The 22,716-nt window shown below is 38.1% G+C and overlaps 1 protein-coding gene across 5 annotated transcripts in view; it reads right to left on the reverse strand.

The window, feature by feature from the left end:
- The window catches only part of LOC119241847 (phospholipid-transporting ATPase ABCA3-like), a 66,340-nt gene that overhangs the window by 8,777 nt on the left and 34,847 nt on the right, over window positions 1-22,716 (reverse strand). For all 5 annotated transcript variants that reach the window (XM_037507441.2, XM_037507442.2, XM_054693800.1 and 2 more), the window contains exons 12-23: window positions 16,671-16,800; window positions 15,297-15,451; window positions 14,918-15,073; window positions 14,367-14,577; window positions 10,699-10,849; window positions 9,713-9,811; window positions 9,053-9,218; window positions 7,207-7,510; window positions 4,005-4,254; window positions 3,650-3,854; window positions 2,366-2,582; window positions 419-589 (exon numbers count right to left, since the gene is read on the reverse strand). In XM_037507441.2, coding sequence (XP_037363338.1) covers window positions 419-589; window positions 2,366-2,582; window positions 3,650-3,854; window positions 4,005-4,254; window positions 7,207-7,510; window positions 9,053-9,218; window positions 9,713-9,811; window positions 10,699-10,849; window positions 14,367-14,577; window positions 14,918-15,073; window positions 15,297-15,451; window positions 16,671-16,800 — 2,215 coding nt within the window. The remainder of the gene's footprint in view (window positions 1-418; window positions 590-2,365; window positions 2,583-3,649; window positions 3,855-4,004; window positions 4,255-7,206; window positions 7,511-9,052; window positions 9,219-9,712; window positions 9,812-10,698; window positions 10,850-14,366; window positions 14,578-14,917; window positions 15,074-15,296; window positions 15,452-16,670; window positions 16,801-22,716) is intronic.

Raw genomic sequence — 22,716 nt, forward strand, 5'->3', positions numbered from 1 at the left:
AGGCTAATTTCTAGGTAGGACCTGACTTACTGTGTATTCCTGCCCTTCTCACTCTGTCCGCTCTTGCCAATGAAAGAACATAAGCACTGAAATCCCAGTTCTGGCTTATAAAACTGTGACTTAGGGCACAACAAATATAATTAGGTTGTGAAAGTATAAAACAACATACATAAGGTTATTTGCAGTTGATGATTAGTGATCTTATTTCTCTATCTGATGGCTGCTTAAATGTACTTCAGATTTGTTTCTGAGGCTTTATAATATTTACAAAGGGGTTTCCCCAGCCTTGTAAAATGCTTTATGCGCTGAACGTGTGTCCTAACTTTCTCCTTAGAAATCAGGGCAGATTCCCTATATGTCTCAATGTATAAGGTTGTGGCTAATTTCCTAGACACTTAGGCACCCCCAAGATACTTACTTGTTTGTTTACAATATAACTGGCTGGGAGTTTGTTTTATGGAGCACAATCTCTTCTTCTGGTAGAAAGCAAAATAATAAGAGATGCATTTCGCAAGGTTGTAATTGGGAAAGAGCTGTAATAAATTAAGCATGAAGGTTCTGGTAGCACGTGACATTCTGTGTTGCATTTCTAAAAAGAAGATCAGATTAGGTTTCATTGTAGGAATTGAACTATCTCCAGGACAACAAATCCCCCAATGATGATCAAACCAAGTTCAGGGAATTAAAGACCAGATGATTATCTTTTTTTTTTTAATTATACATGTATTTTATTATTTTTTGAGCATTTTTATTTTATTTGTTTTTTACGTCATTTTTCATTTTTGCACAATGTATGCATTTTCATCTTGGTTATAGTCCCCATCCAATTACCACCTCCCCTTGTTTTGATCCCTCCCCCTACCCCGCCCCCAGCCCCATAGTGTATCTCTGGTTTATAGTTGCTTATTGAGTTTGATTTTTACTTTATTATAATTAGTCTTTTTTTTTTAAAGATTTATTTATTTATTTGTTTGTTTATTTATTTATTTATTTATATAAGCACTGGGTACAGTCAGAAGCGCGGGAGGGTGAGAGAATTCACCAGAGTCAGAGTGGGGAGCAGAGCAGGCAGACGGACGAAATACACTGCTGAGGGGAGCAGCGGGCGGCAGGAGAGGTCTGCGCGCCATGTGGGACCCTCCTCTGGTGGCCGGGGAGCAGCCGGGGATCGAACTGGTGCTGCAGAGGCTGCAGGCAGTTTCGCAACCCAGTGCTCAACCGCTGAGCCACCGGGGAGGCCCTATAATTAGTCTTTTTCCTGGCCCCTTATTTAGGTTTTCTTTGAAGAACACTAATTAATTTCCAGTAAGTTTGTTCCACTTGCTAGCCAGTGACACAGTTTGTGTTGATAATATCAGGGTTCTGAAGTCTTTTAGGTGAAGTGGGTGTTCTTTTAAGTCTTGTTGGCATATGACACAAACAGGAAACCATTACTGTCTATTATTCACATTTTTAATCTTAATTGATTGACTAAGGGAGTAAAGTAGACAAATCTTAGGATCCAACTGTAGGGGAAAATTCTGGTATATTTTTGAGTAGAAAAATCTTCAAAGAAACCAGCTGATAACTAATGTTTCTTCAAAGGACCCATTTAAACTGAATAATAATTAGAGTCTGAGTTCTCAGAGATACAAACATGCTTCATTTATAAATTGCCATTACAGAATTTTGATATTGAATTCAGTTTTTGGGGGAAGAATATGAAAGACTTTTCTAAATAGAAAGCTCATATAAAACACTTGGAGTAGAAAGCAGTGAAACCTTAAGTGCCAAAGCCATGCCAATTCTGACCTGTGTAGATCTTCACTTGATATAGAGACAGTTATTCCAGATTTAATAATTCTTGATATACTAGAACATCAGTGTTTAACAGAACTTTTCATAAATATGGAAAAGGTCTTGAGTTTCACTAATACCCACCATGTGGTTCTGACTATGGAATGAATTTTAGATAAGACTAAAAATGTGACTATGGAATGAATTTTAAATTGTATTTAATTTCAATAAATTTAAAGTCATGTATGACTTGTGTAATATCTTTGGGCGTCTCTCTGTCTTAAATATCTTCTTATCTCCAAAAAAGAAAGATCTTCTGAGATGAGGACGAGAACAGAATATCTCAATCTGACAAAATGATGACTGGCTCCTTAGGGATGGGAAAAGTCTAAAAACTGACAAGATATGCAATTAAAAATAATTTTCATCTCGCTCAGAATGGCACTAACTCTTCAATGAGTCAATAATTCTCAGGGGCAACTGCTCCAAATATTTCTAAAATCAGGTGCAGAAGATTCCTAAAGTCATGTTGTGGAGCTACAAGATGCAGGGACAAAAAGGAGGCATTTTGTGACACTCTTGCTCTTACCAAATTCTAACATGTGGTCTATGAGGAGACCAAAGATTCCTGAAAGGTAGTTGAATAGGACAAGCTTGATGTAGGCAGAAGAGCTTGTAGTAAACAGAAAGCTCAGCAGGTACATGAGGGGAATGGCAGACCAGCCATACAGCATTAAGATCAGCATTGTGTCCAGAAAATGGTAATCTGTGACATATAAGTCCAACTGGCAGAATTTGAGCACTCCCTGAAACACAGACAGTACAGAGATATTGGAAAAGTAAAGGGTAAGTGCAAACACAATTCAAGCCAGAAATACTGGAGAAGAAAACAGTTGAGTCTCATGTTTCTTTAACATAATATTCATTAATTAAAGCAATTTTGGTATTTAAAAAAAGCTGTAGCCTAGGAGTATGAATTTAATGCCATCTCTTCTTCTGAGAGGACAGACCTGTAAACAGAGCTTTTTCCTATTTGGAAAAATTTTTACTCATGAACAAACTCAATATAGTTTCCTTTAATAATCTTAACTCTCAACTTTTCCAGAAAGAGGTGAATAGTCTTATCTAAAGATAATATTTATCTAAAGATGCTCCCTCTTATTACATAACTTACCTGTCATCTTTATTCTTTAAACTGGGTCTCCAGGTTCAAGTCTACTTCCCCAACTCCCTTCACACCACCCAAACAACTCTGGAATCACTCTCTTAATTTTTCTGAATTAAAGTGGAAAGTCAGACAGTAAAACACAACATTGGAGGGCCCTTATTTGAATGGATGGTGGTACAGAGGAACCTATAGTTGCCAAAGAAAATAAATATCTGGAAATCTGCATCTCATTAGAGAGGAAGTACAGTTTCTACAGAAATGGCAGGGTATGTCCTTCAGGCAATTACATAATTACGTAACAGCACAACCAAGAAGTCAACAGGAAGGTTACACCTGGAATGTCATTATACAATTGATGGTGGTGTGGTGGAGGTAGCCATAGCAATAGAGACAACCAGTAAGTATAGCATAATTGAATATCCACTACCTATAACTACAGTTATTTTGTTTCTGAGCAAGCATACTACAAACAGAATAAATACAATAAGGTAGTTAAATAAAAGTGTTTTTACAAAATAAAGTTTTTTTTTTTCCCAATGAAGGGATATGAGAGACTGTTTCTACCCTGACATTTTTACAATATTTTCTAAGCTAAGGAGCAAAGATAGTTTATTGGCAGAACTAAATTTATGACATAGTTAAAGAATAGGAATTTTCCCTGGGGTGCAGAAGGCAAATGAATCCTCAAGAAACTTTTGCACTCACCAGTAGCAAGCAGCAGGTAATGAAGAAGATGATGAAATCCCACAATAGAGCAGAGAGCCAGAACACAAGGACAGGGACCCCGCTCACAAACTGCATGTGTTTTGCTTTAGAGACTCTCTCAGTCACTGCCAGGAGACAATAGCCACTGACCAAAACAGACATGCCAAACTGTATATTTAAGGCCACCTGGAATCCGTTTGTCTTCCTACAGAAGAAGGAACCAAAAAACATCTATTGGAAATTCAATATAGTAGTTTCCTATCAATAACTTTTTAAATCATATTAATAATGTCAGGTAAGGTGGAAGAAAAGCGTTTAAAGTGTAGAAGTCATCCTGACAAAAATAACAACATACTGGAAATGGTATTCTTTATCATAAAAATGTGGCTGAGGTTTATTAAAGACTGTTAAGGAGGCATCAGGGCCAGACACTGCCTTGAAAAGGACGCTGTCTACCATGGCCAGGCTGAGAGCTGGTGAATGATATGCTTGGTTGTTGAACAGCGCAGTAACCGTGATTTGATTTTGCTTTTCCTCAATGGAAAATGCAACAATGCATAAGTGAATGCAGTCTTCATTTTCCATCAAGTATTTCATCAGGTCACCTAGGACAAGGAAACAATATTGATGAGTTTATCCACAATACAGATCCCCTATAATTTATGTTGGGATCAGGAGCAAATGACTTTACTTTCAACTTTCTCATGATTATCTCAAACATTTGCCCTTCTCCTCAAGCTCTCCACTTCATGATTACATTTCCAAGACTTCTCACTTCATCGTCTACAACCTAAACTCATTTCACGGGGAAAGCACAGGCAATGTGGTCTAGACTCTCTCAGTCTACTTCTCTGGCTTATGCTGCCATGTAAGTATTTCAACTTACAGGTTTTATTACGAATCTTAAAGCAGAAAAAAAAAATCTCCTTCTGAAAAAAATGGAACAAGTGAATAAAAAAAGTAAGAAGTTACCTCTTTGAAGGTATTACATGTCGAGAAAAACAATCAAACATTTGGGGACAGAGACCCTAGAAAGAATGGAAATGTGTTGAAGTGGGTCAGACATTCTTTGTTCCTCTTTCCTGTGAGGCATTTATAGATTTATGAATGGTGGAGGGGACAAGGTTATTGTAAAGTTCATGTGAAAAAGCAGAGACATTAAAATAAATTTGAAAAACAACAATAAAGTGGGGGAGGAACCAGTCTACCAGATTGCAAACATGATATTGATGAAGGAACAGATATAAAGGTAAATGGACTAAAATAGAGAACACAAAATAGACTTACACACACCTCAGTTTTGATATAGTTGCTAAGTAATTAAATAAATATCATAATCAATCAATCATTGCTGGAACAACTGGATAGCCATAGGCAGAAAATTTAACCACGGCCCACAGCTCACACTTTATATTAAAATTAATGCCAAAAATGGACCATGAACTTAAATATAAAATAAGAAAAACTATGAAAAATTAGAAAACTATAAACCTTTTAGGATAAAATCCTTAGGATCTAGGGTTAGGCAAAGGGTTTTAAAATGACACCAAATACATGATTCCATAAAAAAAAAAATTTTTGACATCATCAAAATAAAGTTTTTGTTCCATGTACACCTTTATTAAGATGATGAAAAGACAAACAGTATGAGGGAAAATATATATGCAAAAGTTTTTCAAAAGTTCACTATAGGGCCTTCCCAGTGGCGCAGCGGTTGAGGGCTGGGTTGCGAAGCTGCCTGCAGCCTCTGCAGCATCGGTTCGATCCCCAGCCGCCGGGCGAGGGTCCCACATGGCATGCAGACCTCTCCTGCCATGCCCGCTGCTCCCCTCAGCAGTGTACTTTGTCTGTCTGCCTGTTCTGCTCTCTCCTCTGTCGGTGGTGAATTCTCTCACCCTCCCGCACTTCTGACTGTACCTAGTGCTTGTATAAATAAATAAAATCTTAAAAAAAAAAGTTCACTATAAAGAAAAGACATCTATTTAGAAAAGGAGCAGAAGACAAACTCACATTTTACTGAAGATGATATAGATGTGGCAAATAAACACAAGAAAATATATCAAAATGCAAGTCAGAGAAATGCAAGTTAAAACAACAAGGAAATACTACTACATAGCTATCATAATGGCTAAAATAAAAAATAGCGACAGACAACATATATGCTGGGGAAGATGTAGAGAAAGTGGGTAGCTTGTACATTGCAGATGGAATGTAGTAGGAGACTTATAAAGTTGGGTAGCTTCTTCTCAAACCAAACATGCAGCTATGATGCATGCTGGCAATTAAAATTATAATCCTGGCACTTATGCCATAGAATTGAAGACCACATGTATGCAAAATTCCAGGTGTTTGTATCTTGATTGTATGAATGTCAATATCCTGGTTGTGACCTTGTACTAGTTTTTTGCAAGATGTTATTAATGGTCTACAGGAGCTCTCAGGATTATTTTCATCACTGCAAATCTTTAATTATCTTGAAATAAAAATTTAATTAAAAATCAGATTTACTGTGAATGGTTTTACCCTCCTCCACCACCAGGGACAAAACAAAATCTATTTTCATTCTCTTCATCTATCTGTCAAATCCATCTTCTTTCCTTCAGTCCTATTTTGTTCTAGGTCCTTATCCTCTCTTGCTTAGACACTCAAAATTACATTAGAGCTGACTTTTTTTTAGATTTTTAAAAATTTATTTTTGTATATAATAGCTGGGGTACAGGCCAGAAGTGTGGGAGGTGCGAGGATTCACCAGAGACAGAGTGGGGAGCAGAACAGGCAGACAGACCAAAGACACTGCTGAGGGGAGCAATGGGCGAGACAGGAAAGGTCTGCCGCGCCATGTGGGTAGCTCCCTAGTCGGTCAGGGATCAAACCCACGCTGCAGAGGCTGTGGTCAGCTTCACAGCGCTGCACTCAACCCGCTGCACCACCAGGGAGGCCCTCGAGCTAACATTTTTGACTCTACTCCCTCCCATTTTAAATCTCTTCTCCACATTCAATTCAATTTGAATTGAATTGGGTCAGGTTCTAGAGATAAGAAAGAAGTTCTTACTCTCCCAAATCTAGATCAAGGAATAGAAGAAAAATGTATGAATCCATTAATGAAAACTTTCATTGCTACTATCTTATGTGTTATTAGGAGTTAGCTTATTAAGTCTCCAGTATTCCCATTTTAGATAATTTTAGGAGATTGAAGCCTTGGTTTGAGGATTCAGGACCACTAGTCCCTACCGTAGGGCCTGGGTTCATGTGTTACATTACATTCAGGCCAGAACTTTAAAAAAAAGAAACCCCTCATGTATTTTGACTTTTTTTTTCAACTTAAAGGAACAACATACGTCTTGTAGACAATCCATAGTGGAAGTGCCTCCACTGGTAATTGCCTCTTCATGACTAGTTGCCTTAGAGGCCACGTCTTGATTCTAACATGGCTGCCTCTATGAGACTGGTGACTCGCAGAAAGAGTGGAGCAGGCAGCCACACACACGGTTAAGACCTTCATCGCAAGAGACGCACCAGATCCTCATCCAAGAGCAGTCCTTCTTAATGAAGCTTACCTTGCACTTCCCTAAGTGACTGTTTTTCAGACTCCAGTATACTCTTAAGGTGTTGTAAGAAAATCAGAGTGATGTTAGAATTTCCAGAAATAGACAAAGGCACAATGGTTTGACCATATTGACTCAGATCCATCTGTCTGGCCTTCTCATAATGTCTACTCCGTGAAAATTTATCAGCCTCTGTGAGAAAGGCAAAGGAACCTAGAAGTGCCAATATCTGTAGCAAAATCAGATTCCAGTTGCGCCAGTTGAACAGCACCCTCTTTATGAACATGGCACAGAACTGCTGGTGGAAGAGGGAACACTGACAGGAGAAAGAAGCATAGTGTTATTCACATTGAAGTTCATCAAGATAGACACTTCAGAATTTTATAGAGGATACATGAAGTTTATATAAATAAGCACTTGGGATAGAACCTAAGCAGGACAAGATTGTACGTAATAGCATGATCTGCCTTTGTTTTGCCTAAGGCAAGAGTTGATGAACTGTGGCCTGCTTATGTAAACAAAGTGTGACCAGAACACAGCTATACCAATTCCTTTTTTTTTTTTTTTAAGATTTATATATTTATGCATACAAGAGCTGAGGTGTAAGCCAGAGGTGCGGGTGAGAGGACTCACCAGAGACAGAGTGGGGAGCAGAACAGACAGACTGACTGAAATACACTGTCGAGGGGAGCAGCGGGTGAGACAGGAGAGGTCTGCTGCGCCACGTGGGTAGCTCCCTGGCTGGGGATCGAACTCATGCTATGGTGGCTGTGGATAGCTTCATAGTGCTGAGACTTAACCCCTTGTGCCACCAGGAAGGCCCCACTTCTGTCTTGTCTATGGCTGCTACAATGTTGGGGCTGCGTGACTGCAACACAGACCATGAGGTCCACAAAACATTACATGTTTATTATTTCTTTACATTATTTGCCAACCTCTGCTATAAGGTATTTTAAAAACTGTTTAAGGCCTCACTTTTATTTTAATTACTTCATTTATTTTCTTACACCGTTAATTTTTGTACAGTATTTGATTTCTCCCTTCTGGTGTATTTCCCGTAGTTCTCCCAACACCACAGCACCTATTATGGGGCCTTCCCTTGTGCCTCCCCTGTGGTGTGCCTCAGATCGATGCTCAGCTTCTAAGTTGTCTTTTTCCTGTAAGGTCTGGCTTTTGATAACACAAACCTAAAATCTCAACTAGATGATTTTCCCCAGACTCTATAGAGATTCAAGAAAAACAGGTGCTTTTTAGAAGAAACAGAAAATTTGGAAGCAAATTAGAGAAATGCTGCAACGGAAAGAGACTTTGCATGGGAGGATCATACTAAGAAAAAATCCTGTAGACACTATCAACGACCACTGCAAAAACTTAAAATACTGTTCATGCGTGATTATTAAACAACTATGCCCGTGGAGGACTATGGGTGCTTCGTGGTGGGAGAGCTGTGGTGACTCAACCTGAGGGGGGAAATCCTATACTGTCAAAACACTAGTAAGGGTATGAAACAATGGTACTTCAATAATAATTTAAAAATAAATTACATTGAAATTTTAAAAATTTGTGCTCAGTGCAGCACACTCCAGTTTCAATGAACTAAGAAATTTCTGGGTTATCAATTTGAAAAAAAAAAAAATTCTAAAACAAAAACTGAGCCAAGGAGTAACAATGGTGAGAGCAGGCTTGTTTTCTGTTGTACATTATATACGGAACATGACTTCTGCATTGGGGAATTTGGTGTGGTCGCTGAGTCCACAGTAGCTGAGAACTCCACATTCTTTTGTTCAAGGATTAAGACAGAATGTAACTCCTGAGCCCTAACCAAATATACATCAGCTTTTTCCGTAAAGGTGCTTACCCCGGTGTTATATATAACTGCAGAGCTTTCAATGACAGCCGAAACATCGCTCTCATTTCTGGACATATTCCTATTCTGGTTCGTGATTGAGATTTTGTTCAGGAGGGAGGGCGGTTGAGTGTGGATAGATTGGTTACTTGTTTGTGAGTATTCCATACTACTGACCCTACATAAAAAAAAAAAACAAAACACAAAAATGTGCAAAGCATTTCATTTCTCAACAAGATCCCCAAAAAGCTTCTTTGGAGAATAGAGAGTTTGCTACTGATGGCAAAAGCAGTATTGGGGCAACATGGTGACCAGGGTGGAAGTGGGGTTCACAAACACCGTCACAGAACTGCTGCCACACTCTAGTGAGGCAAGAAGAACAAGGACACTGTGATAAGTGATTACCCTGGACTCATTCACATTAAAGATTATTGTAAGATACCATTTTATAAAATTGATATTTTTTCAATGCTCTTATAGTTAAAAAAAAAAAAAAAACAAAACAACCACAAAACCAAACCTGAGGTCCTTCCTTCCATCCCTCCCAAACCTGCCCCAAATCTCCCATTTTTCTAGAAGTGTGAATCTGAAAGTCTGGGGAGTTTGCAAAGGGGACTAAGATATTGTTTTTCCCCGCAAAGGTTTTTATTCTTCCTGTGCATTGTTGCTCACTTCAGGAACACTTCTTCCATGGTGGTGATGAAAGCACCAAAGTTAGCTATGCCCAGGTCTTTCTGTCTCTTTTCCAGATCAGTAAACAGAGCTTCAAAGCTGGACGAAGAAGACATAGGAGGAGGAGCAGGAGGAGGGGTGGGAAAGAAGAGAAAATGTTAGCATCCAATGAAAAGCTTTCCTACTAAACATTCCTTCATTTTTAAATTGATTTTCCCTAAGCAGTGGGGAATGAACCCTGTATCTCTGAGGATACATAACTGGAATATATTTCCAGTTCTCTATATTTTTTTCTTTCACTCTAGCTTATGACTAGGGTCTTGTTCCTGTTACGTTGCCTGATTCCACTGCTGCTTCTCAGAACTTCCAGATTTGCTGAATAAACAAAGTCCAAGGATGTGGTTCTTCTTCCTTTTCTTCCTTTTGGATACATTCTTCTATTTTCCAGAAAAGGTCAAGTCCTTCATATTTTTTCTTGAATATGAGAACTATTCTGAATTTGGGGAATAACCTGTAAGTACTTTTGAAAAGAAGTTAAACATATCGGAGATAGGCATTTTTACTGATGAGTATTCTTAGTTTTCATTTCCCCTTTTTAGGATGGTTATCTCAGGTAAAGTTACTATTCTTTACTACCCCTTTCAATGAATAATTTGATTAACTAGTGCAATCAAACTATCTTCCCTTGGTTCTTGTCCCTCTGGCTATGAGATGGTAGTAAAGTTTCCCTCATTAACTTAATAAATTCCCTTCTATCTGCTCAAAAATTGGTAGAGACAATTTTTACTCTACCAACTTAGCATCAGTTATCACCAATTAAAACTATAGTAAGTACCTGGCACCTCTCCTTTCAATGTAAGTGGCACTATGACTGGAGTTTTGGCTTGTAAAATAAACTCTACCCATGAAACCTGAGGAAACCAGGAAAAACAGCAATGATTTCTGTTACCTCAAAATCAATGATGTGGCATTCCCTGAATCCATACCTGTGTGAATATTCTTTAGGCAGAATATAAGATAATTCATACACATCATTCTTCTCCAAAGTAGCTGTTGGTATATGATTATTAATCAAGCAGGAGATTTCTTCAACATTGCAGTGAGGTTCCTTCACCATGACCATATGGTATCCCACACCTGATAAAATCAATTTGTAAGACTAGTAAAACAATTTTCTACTTCATATATAGACAAATCTATACTTTTTAATACTTTTTTTTTTAAAGCCCACGTGGCATTCCATGGTGTGGGTGAGCTACAAGGAGATAGGGCATATCACAAATAATTTGACTTTAAGTCTAAGAACCAAACTAATAAAACATATTTTTATTGATTTTGCTAGGAACCAATAATGAGCTGGATTGTATAACGAGATAAAAGTAGAGAAAAAAGAAAAGCCTCTGTTATTTGAACTATTGTCCTAATGACACTGAAATCTGTGGACAAGATTGAAATTCATTAACTGTATATTTATTGGATGTCTGTTATATGTAAAGTATATATGTAAATATATATATATATATATATATCAGATAAAAATCCCTGTTTCAGAGATCTGAGAAGCCTTTTCAAAGCACTTTGCATCTTCGCTAGGTGCACTGCACTCCTTTTGTGGGAGCTGGGGGATGGGGGGCGGATGGTAATAGGGGAATCCCTTGGAGCACTCTGGGCAATTGTGGAAAACACTGAAATGGCATTATGATAGCTCAGGGTAGGAAAAAAGAGCCGAGAGAAGTCACCCCGAAATACATCAGTCCCTCACTGAAATGGCCCTTGGAAGGCCACTGAAGAGGACAGAGAGTAGACAGATACCATTTAAGGTGAATAAAATTGCATTAATGGAGAGCAAAGAGGATTTGTTAGAACAAAAAAAGGTGGAAGTGGACTATAGCTCAAAGAGGACACCATAATTTCATACCTGTACAGATCCCAACCTCTGCTAAGAGCAAGGGTCTGAGGTTTAAACATAGGTGACCAGAACACATTTTTTTTCTGGGACTAAATATCAATTGCTTTAGTCTATATTGTTATATTATTCGAAATATCAGTCATACAAAAAACCTTGCAAATAAGTCAGAAAATATAATCACAAACATAATGGAAAAATCAATAGAAAGCAGACATAGCAGTATTTTCCAAACACACACAAAATTATATCTCTAGATCTTGACACTAGTAAGTGGAGGCACATGATTTAACTGAAGATAATTCAAAATAACCACCATGAAGATGCTCACTAAAGTAAGAATAATGCATGAAAACAAAGTGATATTTAATAGAAAACTTAAAAGCACCAAAAGAAGTTCTATATATGGATAATACCTAAATTGAAAAATTCATTAGAGGGCTTCAAAAACAAAGTAATATATACAATTTGGGAGTCTTATACGAAAATGAAAGAAATATAGTTTATTCAAAGAAATAATGGTTGGGAACCTGCCAACCTGCAGTCAATCCAGGCAACTAGTGATCTGATTTCTATCCGCATAGATTGATTTGACATGTTCTAAAATTAATATCAATAAAACAATACAGGGAATTTTCTTTTGTGTTTGATTCTTTCCATCAATGTTTTTGAGATTAATATTCTTGTATGTATCAACAGTTCATTTTTATTGCTAATTAATTTTCCAATGTATGAATATATCACACTTTATGATGATCACTGGAGTGTTTCCATTGGGGTTATTAAGTAAATCGACTGTAAATGTTCTGTATAAGCCCTTCTGTGGACATATGTTTTCACTGTTCTTGGGTAGGAATGTAAATGCCTAATTTTATTTAAACCATGAAATTTTTTCAAAAATATTTGTGCCATTTTACTTTTACATAAGCAAAGTCTACAATATTTTCAATTACCACACTTGGTATCATCAGTCTTTGTAATGTTAACATTCTAATAGGTTTAAGAGGTATACCAATGGTCATTTTAAATTTAGTTATAATTGACCTGTAACGTTAATGTTTATAAACGTACATATTGTGCCAGGATCATCACAGTAAGGAAATATTTAACATCACACATATTTCTTGTGATGAGAACTTTTATTTTTTTTATTTATTTTTTTTTAAATCAGTGAATATATATATTTTATTTATTTATTTATTTATTTATTTTAATAATAAATTTTATTTTTATATTCCCCCATACAACTGCACATGCCCCATTCTGACCCCAATCCCTCCCCTCCCGGCCCCCACCCCCCAAAAAGTGTCTCTGGTTCATAGTTTTTTGTTGATTTTGATTTTCACTTTCTTATAGTTATTCATTTTCCTGATCCCTTATTTAAGTTTTCTAGATTCCTGCTATGAGTGAGACCATCCGGTATTTTTCTTTTTCTTTTTGGCTTATTTCGCTGAGCATGATCCCTTCCAGCGCCATCCATGTTGCTGCAAATTGCATGTGTTTATCTTTTTTGAATGCTGAGTAATATTCCATGGTATATATGTACCACATCTTCTTGATCCAGTCATCTATTTTTGGGCATTTGGGCTGTTTCCAAAGCTTAGCTATTGCAAATTGTGCTGCTATAAACATAGGGGTGCAGGTGTTCTTTGGAATTGATGTTTCTGTGTCCTTTGGGTAAATACCTAGGAGTGGAATTGCTGGATCATATGGAAGCTCTATGTTTAGTAGGTTGAGAAATCTCCACACAGCTCTCCATAGTGGTTGGACCAGTTTGCACTCCCACCAACAGTGCAGGAGAGTTCCTTTTTCTCCACAACCTCGCCAACATTTGTTGTTGCTAGTTTTTTTAATATGTGCCATTCGTGATGAGAACTTTTAAGTACTACTCCTTTAACAACTTTCAAATTTACAATCCAGTGTTTTAACTACAGTCACCAGACTACATATTTTATCTCTAGGATTTATTTTATAACTGAAAGTTTGTATCTTTTGCTCACCTTTATTCATTTCACCCTCCCACCAGTCTCACCTCTGGGAAGTGCTAATCTGTAAACAGTATCTGTAAGCTTTTGGTTTTTCTTATTTTTTAGACTTTACATGTAAGTGAGCTCCATAAGGTACTGTATTTCACAGCATAATACCCTCAAAGTCCATCACTATTGTTGCTTACAGAAACAGTTCCTTCCTTTTTATAGCTGAGTAATACTCCAGTGATAAAATAACACCGAATTTTCTTTATCTATTCATTCATTTATCAGTGGACATGTAGATTGTTCTACATCCTGATTAACGTAAATAATACAGCAATGAACATGAAGTTGCAGATATTTTTTTCAAGTTAGTGTTTTTATCTTCTTCAGATAAATAACCAAAATTTGAACTGTTAGGTCATATGATAGTTCTAGTTTTCAATTTTTGAAGAAGTTTAATACTGTTTTCCATAGTGACTGCATTATACTCCCAACTTCACTGTATGTACAAGGATTCCCTTTTCTCTGCATCCTTGCCAGTTGATATTTGTTACTTCTTATCCATTTGCTAGACCTAGAATATAACCATTATTTCTAAGGGCTCATGGTTGAACCTTAATAAGACAGAAGGAATCACTGAAGTTTTGGGTAGACAAAAAATTGTTAGAAAATTAATTACGTTAGAAACATCTTATCAGGGCATCAATAATCCATGAAGAGTATGTTAGAAGACTATAAATACTTCACTATCCAAAGAATGATCAAAGAGAGAGACCATATGTTTTTCTCAGGAAGACTGAAGAGCCACAGCACCGCAGGGACCCCTGGACCATGATGGCAATGCGGTCACCCAGGATGTCCGCTTCATCCATGTGGTGGGTGGTCATTAAGATGGCACGATCCTGTTTATAATTCTGAAGGAGATTCCAGGTGGTCCTCCTGGAGACGGGGTCCATCCCAGATGTCGGCTCATCAAGTATCACCACCTAAAGGCCAGAAGAGCAATTTAGGATCAACGGTAAGCATTATGGACTAATGCCACTAGGGTCTTATTAGTCATAGGCCTACTCTGGTTTTGTTTTTTAATCATGTGTCCCAATTAATCTAAGAAAATAATTTTTGACTAAAAGTGAATTAGGAATGCTGGGATAATTTTGAACCTGTGACCGTTTTATACAAACTACGTTGATAATGTGAATGTGATCCAGGATTTCATTTAGGAGGTTCCTTTTGGGGTATTTGATCTATCTCAGCTCTCAGATTTGTCAGCTGATATTTTTAGACCGGTTGTAGTGGAGATTCAGTTTCATTTTCTTTTCTTTTTACCTTGGCGCCCCCTATAAGTGCGATAATGATGGAAAGTTTGCGCTTCATTCCTCCACTCAGTGTGCTTGAAAATTCATTACTCTTTTCTAGCAGGTTAAAAGTTCTCAGCATACTGTCAATTTCTGTAGGACGCTTCTTTGGAGGTACTCCTTTTATCTGGAAAGAGGAGTCAGTGTTTACATGGTGCTTCCTACTTTATCCTTAATAACATTTTATGTTGACTCTGCTTAAATCAACTACATGATGTCATTTCCCTTTGCCTGTTTAAGAATTCATTAAAATCAATTCATGAAATTCCTAAGAATAAGGATACTGATAGTTGATAATCTACCTAAAGTGCACCAATTTGATGAGGAAAAGGAACATATCTTTGGCTCACCACACAATAGAAATAAAGGTGTTCCGATACTGTCAAGTAATTAAAAAACAAGTCCTTTTGGGGACATATGCCTATGTTTTTCCTAATTTGGATCATCTGCTTTGAGATGTCATATCCATCAACATAGACCTCTCCACTGGTAGCAGGATAGAGACCTAGAACCAAGCAGATGACATAATAGAAGCTTAGCCTTCATGAAGAATATGTCAATCAAATGTTCATTAGCACCACAATAAACAAATAAAAGTATGGCTGAAGTATGCATTGGAATTAGCAGTATCTCACACAGTAGAAAATATCAATTGTTGTCGTTGGAATGTTGAGATTAAATGGATTATAGTCTGTATTTTTTGATTAATGACATGGTCTAATTTCAATGAGTATGAGTACCTGTAACCTAGATAATAAAAACACTAAAAAGCTTGTTGTACTAGAACATTTCAGCAATGCCATCACTCATTTGATATTTATAAATTATTCTTATTATTTTAACAGTCATTATAAGTTGTGCACTGTCCTAGACTATAGACTCTTAAAACTTGAAAAAATCTTGACAATAAAACTTACATCCTCGAAGAATTTAGATTCTAGTTAGGGGAAGTAACACAAGGTAATCTAAGAGAATATTAAAATACTTACATAACATTTATCCATAGCTATATTGATTGGGTAAGCTTAATGGAGGAAATATTACTTTGAACCCATAAGAGGATAAAAGTGTTCAGAGGTGTGCATGATACTATGAGTGACCCTGTGTCCCAAATTACCTCTGTTGTCCTCCAGTCCCACCCAGTACCATGTTTCAGAGTTTTCACCTTTAACAATGAATTGTAATCTTATAATAATCATTTTAATATTTCTTTCAAGGCTGATTTGATGATCTATTTATTTAGTTATTTATATATTTTTGGTAAAGTTCCTTATCTCTTCTCCAGTCTTGAATAAAAGTGTGGCTGAAGTATTCCAGGTTGGAAATCTTTTTCTTTGAGGGCTTTATGTATTTCTCACCATTCCCTTCCTTCCTACAATATTTCCAGTGAGAAGTCTGTGGATTGTCTATCAAGTGTTTCCTTATATGTAACTCTTTTTTCTCTGGATGCTTTTAGTATTCTTTCTTTGTCATTCATTTTAAGCCTTTAGTTCTCTGAACTCATTTCTCTGGGTTATGCTGATGTCTTTGTAAAATTTGACATTAGGTATCTCTCACAGGAAGTTTCTATGCCTGATTCTCCTCTAGTATGTGAGGCAAACTTCTTGTTTCCTTTGCATGTCTCATAACATTTGTTGAAAATTTGGTATTTTATGACATTCTAGCAACTCTTTATAGTAACAATGAATACAATGTTTGTATGAGGATACCATCTGAACACATACCTGAGAGAATGGCTATAGCAGTCGATTTTCCTGCCCCATTATGCCCTAGAAGTACAGTGATTTGCCCTCTATATATATTCAAAGACAAGTCCTTTACTGCTACTCTCGTAGTGTTCTGTACTTGGAATACCTGTAGGGGAAATACCAGCAAATACTAACTTTTAATCTATCACTGTCACTTGGGAAAAATGAGCACTCATGTTGACTATCTAGAGAAGAAACAATGCTACATTATCAACATCATCATCAAAATGGCAGAAGGATGAAAATATAAAAAGAAAAACATATTTGAAGGTGGATTTAGCACACAGTACTATAGTATAGTAACAACATCAACCCCACATTGGGTCTGATTTTATGTAAGGTGACTTTGCTCATCTCAGAAGAGGGTGGCCAGCAACTACAATGGCCATGTTTTCAGAGCATTTCACTGAATAACTTATTGAAGTATTTCTCTTCCCCAACCTAGCCCTTAATTACTACATAATCTCCCTACTTATTTTCCTAATGGCATTTATGGTACTAACTGCTAATATACATTAGTTCACATTAGAATGTAAGTTCTTCAAGGGTGTGGGTCTTTTTTTTTTTTTAAAGTTTATTATTATTATTTTTAAGAGGCATGTTTATTTATTTATTTATTTTGTTTCATTTGTTTGTTTATACAAGCACTGGGTACAGTCAGAAGCGCGGGAGGGTGAGAGAATTCACCAGAGCCAGAGCGGGGAGCAGAGCAGGCAGAAGGACCGAAGTACACTGCTGAGGGGAGCAGCGGGCGGCAGGTGAGGTCTGCGCGCCATGTGGGACCCTCCTCCGGTGACTGGGGAGCAGCCGGGGATCGAACCGGCGCCGCAGAGGCCGCGGGCAGCCTCGCAACCCAGCGCTCAACCGCTGCGCCACCAGGGAGGCCCAAGGGTGTGGGTCTTATCTAGCTTTTCACCACCATGTCCTGAGAGCCAGCAATGTAAGAATGAAAAAGTGAAAAAATTAAAAATATCATGCAGAAGGTACTTGGTTATTCCAAGCATTCTTATGAGTCAGGATATGAAAGTCTGAGGGGAATACTAGGAGAGTGTGCATTAAGGTGGCTCTTTGAGGCAATCTGGCAGGAAAAGCATAAGGAGAGAAACGGGGGAAGATGAGGGCAAACGGAGCTGGAGAAATGTTCATAGCCCTTGTGTTCCTTGAATCAACCCCATCCAGGCCAATTCATATTAGATGTTACTAATATTCATGAAATTGCTTGATGTGAACGGATTTCCTGAGGATCCATGACGAAGACCGAATTTTCACTGGATTGATGTAACTAGAAAGGAGACAACATGTAACAATGAAGGCAGAGAGGGCCACAAGAATATAAACACCTCCAAAACTGGCAAAATTTGCATTGAGAGCTTTGATTTTCCTGAAGCCATGAGTAAGCACGTGCATGCAAATCGGGGTGAGAAGTGAATGCGTGAAAATACATAGGTTACCCTAGGCTTGCGGGGAGACGCGCAGAGGCCCTCCCTGAGTGAGCAGGAACCAGGCGCCCAGGCAGGGGAGCGGGATTCAAAAGGCGCCATTCCCGCGCCACTGATCTGGGCTACAGCCCGCGTCCTGGAACTGAGGGCTTTGGAACTGAGACCCGGGGCATGAAATTAGGGGCGTGGGTTCCCCATGACGGTGGGGCACAAGGCAGACTCAGCACCCCAAAGCCGTTGAGGTGTACCCTACCATCCCCGCTCTGCTCCCTGTCCCACGGGGTGGAAAATCAGCTCCCCAAGGGCTCTAGGAGAGATCTCTGGCGCCACCTAGCGACTTGAAGCCAGCACAGGCTCCTGAAGGAGCTAGTGGCCAGCTGGGGAGTTAGCCCACACCGGGCCCCTTCCGAACAAGTAGTCTGAGCCCACAGGGAGAGCGAGCACCCACAGCCGGGGCACACCAAGCGCGCAGAAGAGTGTGCCTGAGACCGGACGTGCAGGGAGTGTGTCCCACATCACCATTATAGAATAGGGACATTTCTTCAGTAAAGACTACCTGCAGAAGGCTTCCTCAGGAGCCAGAGGTGAGCGGGGGAAGTTCGCCCATGCCAGACCCCCTCTGGCCTGCAGTCCAAGCCCAGAGGGGGAGCAGGAACCCACCGCCGGGGCAGACCAGGCGCACAGGGGAGTGTGTCCCCACATCGGCATTTTAGAACAGGGACCTTTCTCCTTTCAAGCAGTAAAGACTGCTTGAAACTGACAGATGACTCCTGGAGGAACCAGAGGGGAGCAGAGAAGCCCACCCAAGATGCCGGCCAGTCCCAACAACACAGTGTCCCAACGCATACGGCAAATTAGAAAACAGACAGTAGGGAGGAGAAGAACACGCAACCTAGCAACTCTCCAGAGAAAAAGCACTCCACAAAAAGAAAACCAGCCCCCAGATTGCAACGACAGTAACTTGGAAGAACTTCTGAGCCTTCCAGAAAGAGAATTTAAAATTGCCGTGATTAAAAACTGACAGAAGTCATAAAGGAAACAATGATAAGGGAAAATAATCAACGATCAGAAGAATGAAATTGAGTCCCTAAAGAGGGAAGTAAAAGAAATGCAGGAGATCAAAGAATTAATGGAAGAACTAAAGAATTCTGGGAAAAGCAATGAAAGCAGAATTGATGAAATGGAAGAACGAATAAGTACTCTTGAAGACACAGAAATAAAAAGAACCAAAACAGAAAAGGAAAGAGAGTACGAAGGAAAAAGAATGAAGAAAGACTTCGGGAACTATCTGACTCCATGAGGAAAGGAAATATAAGAGTTATAGGAATACCAGAAGGAGAGGAGAGAGAAGTAGGAACAGAGAAAATATTCAAAGAGATAATTGAAGAGAACTTCCCAAATGTGAAGAAGGAGCTGAAAATTGATATACAAGAAGCAAGAAGAACACCAAACTTCCACGACGAAAGGAAAAATACAGCAAGACACATAATAGTAAAGCTCCCAAGAATCCAGGACAAGGAAAAATAATGAAGCTGGCAAGAGGGAAGAAACAGATAACATTCAAAGGAAAGCCAATCAGGCTGACATCAGACTTCTCCGAAGAAACACTACGGGCAAGGAGAGAGTGGAGGGACATAGTCAACAGACTCCAAGAAAACAGATGCCAACCAAGAATACTCTATCCCGCAAAGCTCTCCTTCCTCTTTGAAGAAAGAATATGGACCTTCCCAGACAAACAGAAACTCCAGAATTTCATTGCAACTAAACCCCCACTCCAAAAAATACTACAAGGAGTCCTAAAGCCAGAACCTCAGAGGGACGAATAACAATGAAAGAAGGCCAAAAAAAAAAAGTTATTAAAAGAATAAATAAATAAAATCAAAGGAAAGACAAACACAATGGCAAATACAGATGTTAACATATCAATATTAACTCTAAATGTAAATGGACTAAATTCTTCAATAAAAAGACACAGAGTTGCAGCCTGGATTAAGAAACAAAACTCAACCTTTTGCTGTCTCCAGGAAACACATTTAGCTACAAAAGATAAAAATAGGCTCAAAGTTAAAGGATGGAAAACAATCCTACAAGCAAATGGACCAAAAAAGAAAGCAGGAACAGCTATACTTATATCAGATAAAACAGATTTCAAACTCAAAAAGATAAAAAGAGACCCCAATGGTCACTACATTATGATCAAGGGGACAATACTTCAAGAAGAAATAACACTCATTAACATATACTCACCAAACGAAGGAGCACCAAAATATATCAGACAACTGTTGTCCTCTCTGAAAACAGACATCAGAGAAAACACATACGTGGTGGGAGACTTCAACACACCACTATCAACAATGGATAGATCAACAAGACAAAAAATAAGTAAAGAAACCAAAGCTCTAAATAAGGACCTAGAGCAATTGGGCTTAACAGACTCTATAGAACACTAAACCCCAAAAAAGCAGAGTACACATTTTTCTCAAGCGCACACGGATCATTCTCCAGGATCGATCACATACTGGGCACAAGACAAACATCAACAGATACACCAAGATTGAAATCATATCAACCATCTTTCTGACCTTGAAGCATCAAACTAGAAATAAACCATAAAAGAAGGCAAGGAACTTTCCTACCTCATGGAGATTAAAAACCACACTACTGGAAGACCACTGGACTAATGAGGAGATGAAAGAAGAAATTAAAAAATTTTTTGAATTGAACGACAAGGAGGACACCAATATCCTAATGTATGGGATGCAGCAAAAGCAGTAATAAGAGGAAAATATATAGCAATAGAAGCTCACATCAAGAAACAAGAAAGAACTCAAAGAAACAACCTAATCTCGAAGCTCAAAGATCTAGAAAAAGAAAAAAAAAAACCCCAAAACAGTAGAAGAAAAAAATAATAAAAACCAAAGCAGAAATAAATGAAATTGAAACTAAAAAACAATCCAAAAGATCAATGAAACAAGAGCTGGTTCTTTGAAAAAATCAATAAAATAGACAAACCCCTAGCCAGGCTCACAAAGGAAAAAAGGGAGAAAGCACAAATAAACAGGATCATCAATGAAAGAGGAGAATCACAACGGACACAGCAGAAATCAAAAGAATAATCAGTAACTACTATGAACAGTTATATGGAAACAAGTTTAACAATCTAGAGGAGAGGGACAATTCCTACAACTCTACAATCACCAAAGCTAGATAAGAAGAAATAGAACACCTAAACAGACCAATTACAATTAGCGAAATTGAAATGGTAATCAAAACCTCCCCAAAAACAAAAGCCCAGGACCTGATGGATTTACAAATGAATTCTACCAACATTCAGAGACGAATTAGTGCCTATCTTCACAAACTCTTCCAAAAAATTGAGAAGGAAGGGACAATACAAACACGTTCTATGAAGCCACATTACACTAATACCAAAACCGAACAAGGACAACACAAAAAGGAAAACTACAGGCCAATCTCCCTAATGAACACTGATGCAAAAATCCTCAATAAAATTCTAGCCATCAGAATCCAACAATGTATCCATAAGATAATTCACCACGACCAAGTAGGATTCATTCCAGGGACACAAGGATGGTTTAACATCCGAAAATCAATCAACGTTATCCAACACATCAACAAAAGAAATATAAAAACCATATGATAATTCATAGATGCTGAGAAAGCTTTCGACAAAGTGCAACACCCATTCATGATAAAAGCCCTTGAAATTCTTGGGATACAAGGAACATACCTTAACATCATAAAGGCATCTATGACAAGCCACAGCTATCATTCTCAATGGTGAAAAGCTGAAAGCAATTCCATTAAGATCTGGAACAAGACAAGGATGTCCACTCTCACCACTGCTTTTCAATATAATACTGGAAGTCCTAGCCAGGCAATAAGACAAGAGAAAGACATCAAGGAATCCAAATAGGAAAAGAAGAAGTCAAACTATCACTATTTGCAGACGATATGATATTATACATAGAGAAACCCCAAAAACTCCACAGAAAAGCTAATTCAACTCATCAATCAGTTCAGTAAAGTGGCAGGATACAAAATCAACACGCAAAATTCAGTAGCCTTCCTATACACAACAACAAATCTGAAGAAGAAGAAATCAAAAAAACCATCCCTTTCGTTATTGAAACAAAAAAATCAAATATTTGGGAATAAACTAACAAAAGAGGTAAAGGACCTATACAAAGAAATATAAAACACTGTTAAAAGAAATAGAAGAAGACACAAAGAAATGGAGAGAATCTCCGTGCTCATGGATTGGAAGAATAAACATTATAAAATGGCCATCTTCCGAAAGCAATATACAGATTCAATGCTATTCCAATCAAAATTCAATGTCATTCTTCAAAGAAATAGAACAATTATTGATGAAATTCATATGGATCACAAAAACCCCGAATAGCCAAAGCTCTCCTGAAAAAAAAGAAAGGGATGGAGGCATCACACTCCCAGACTTCAAACTCTACTACAAAGCCATAATCATCAAAACTGCATGGTATTGGAACAAGAACAGACATACAGACCAATGGATCGAATAGAAAATCCAGAAATAAACCACA

The sequence above is a fragment of the Talpa occidentalis genome, unplaced genomic scaffold, assembly GCF_014898055.3.
Source record: "Talpa occidentalis isolate TD23 unplaced genomic scaffold, MPIMG_talOcc4v2.1 talOcc4.12, whole genome shotgun sequence".
Taxonomy (NCBI): domain Eukaryota; kingdom Metazoa; phylum Chordata; class Mammalia; order Eulipotyphla; family Talpidae; genus Talpa; species Talpa occidentalis.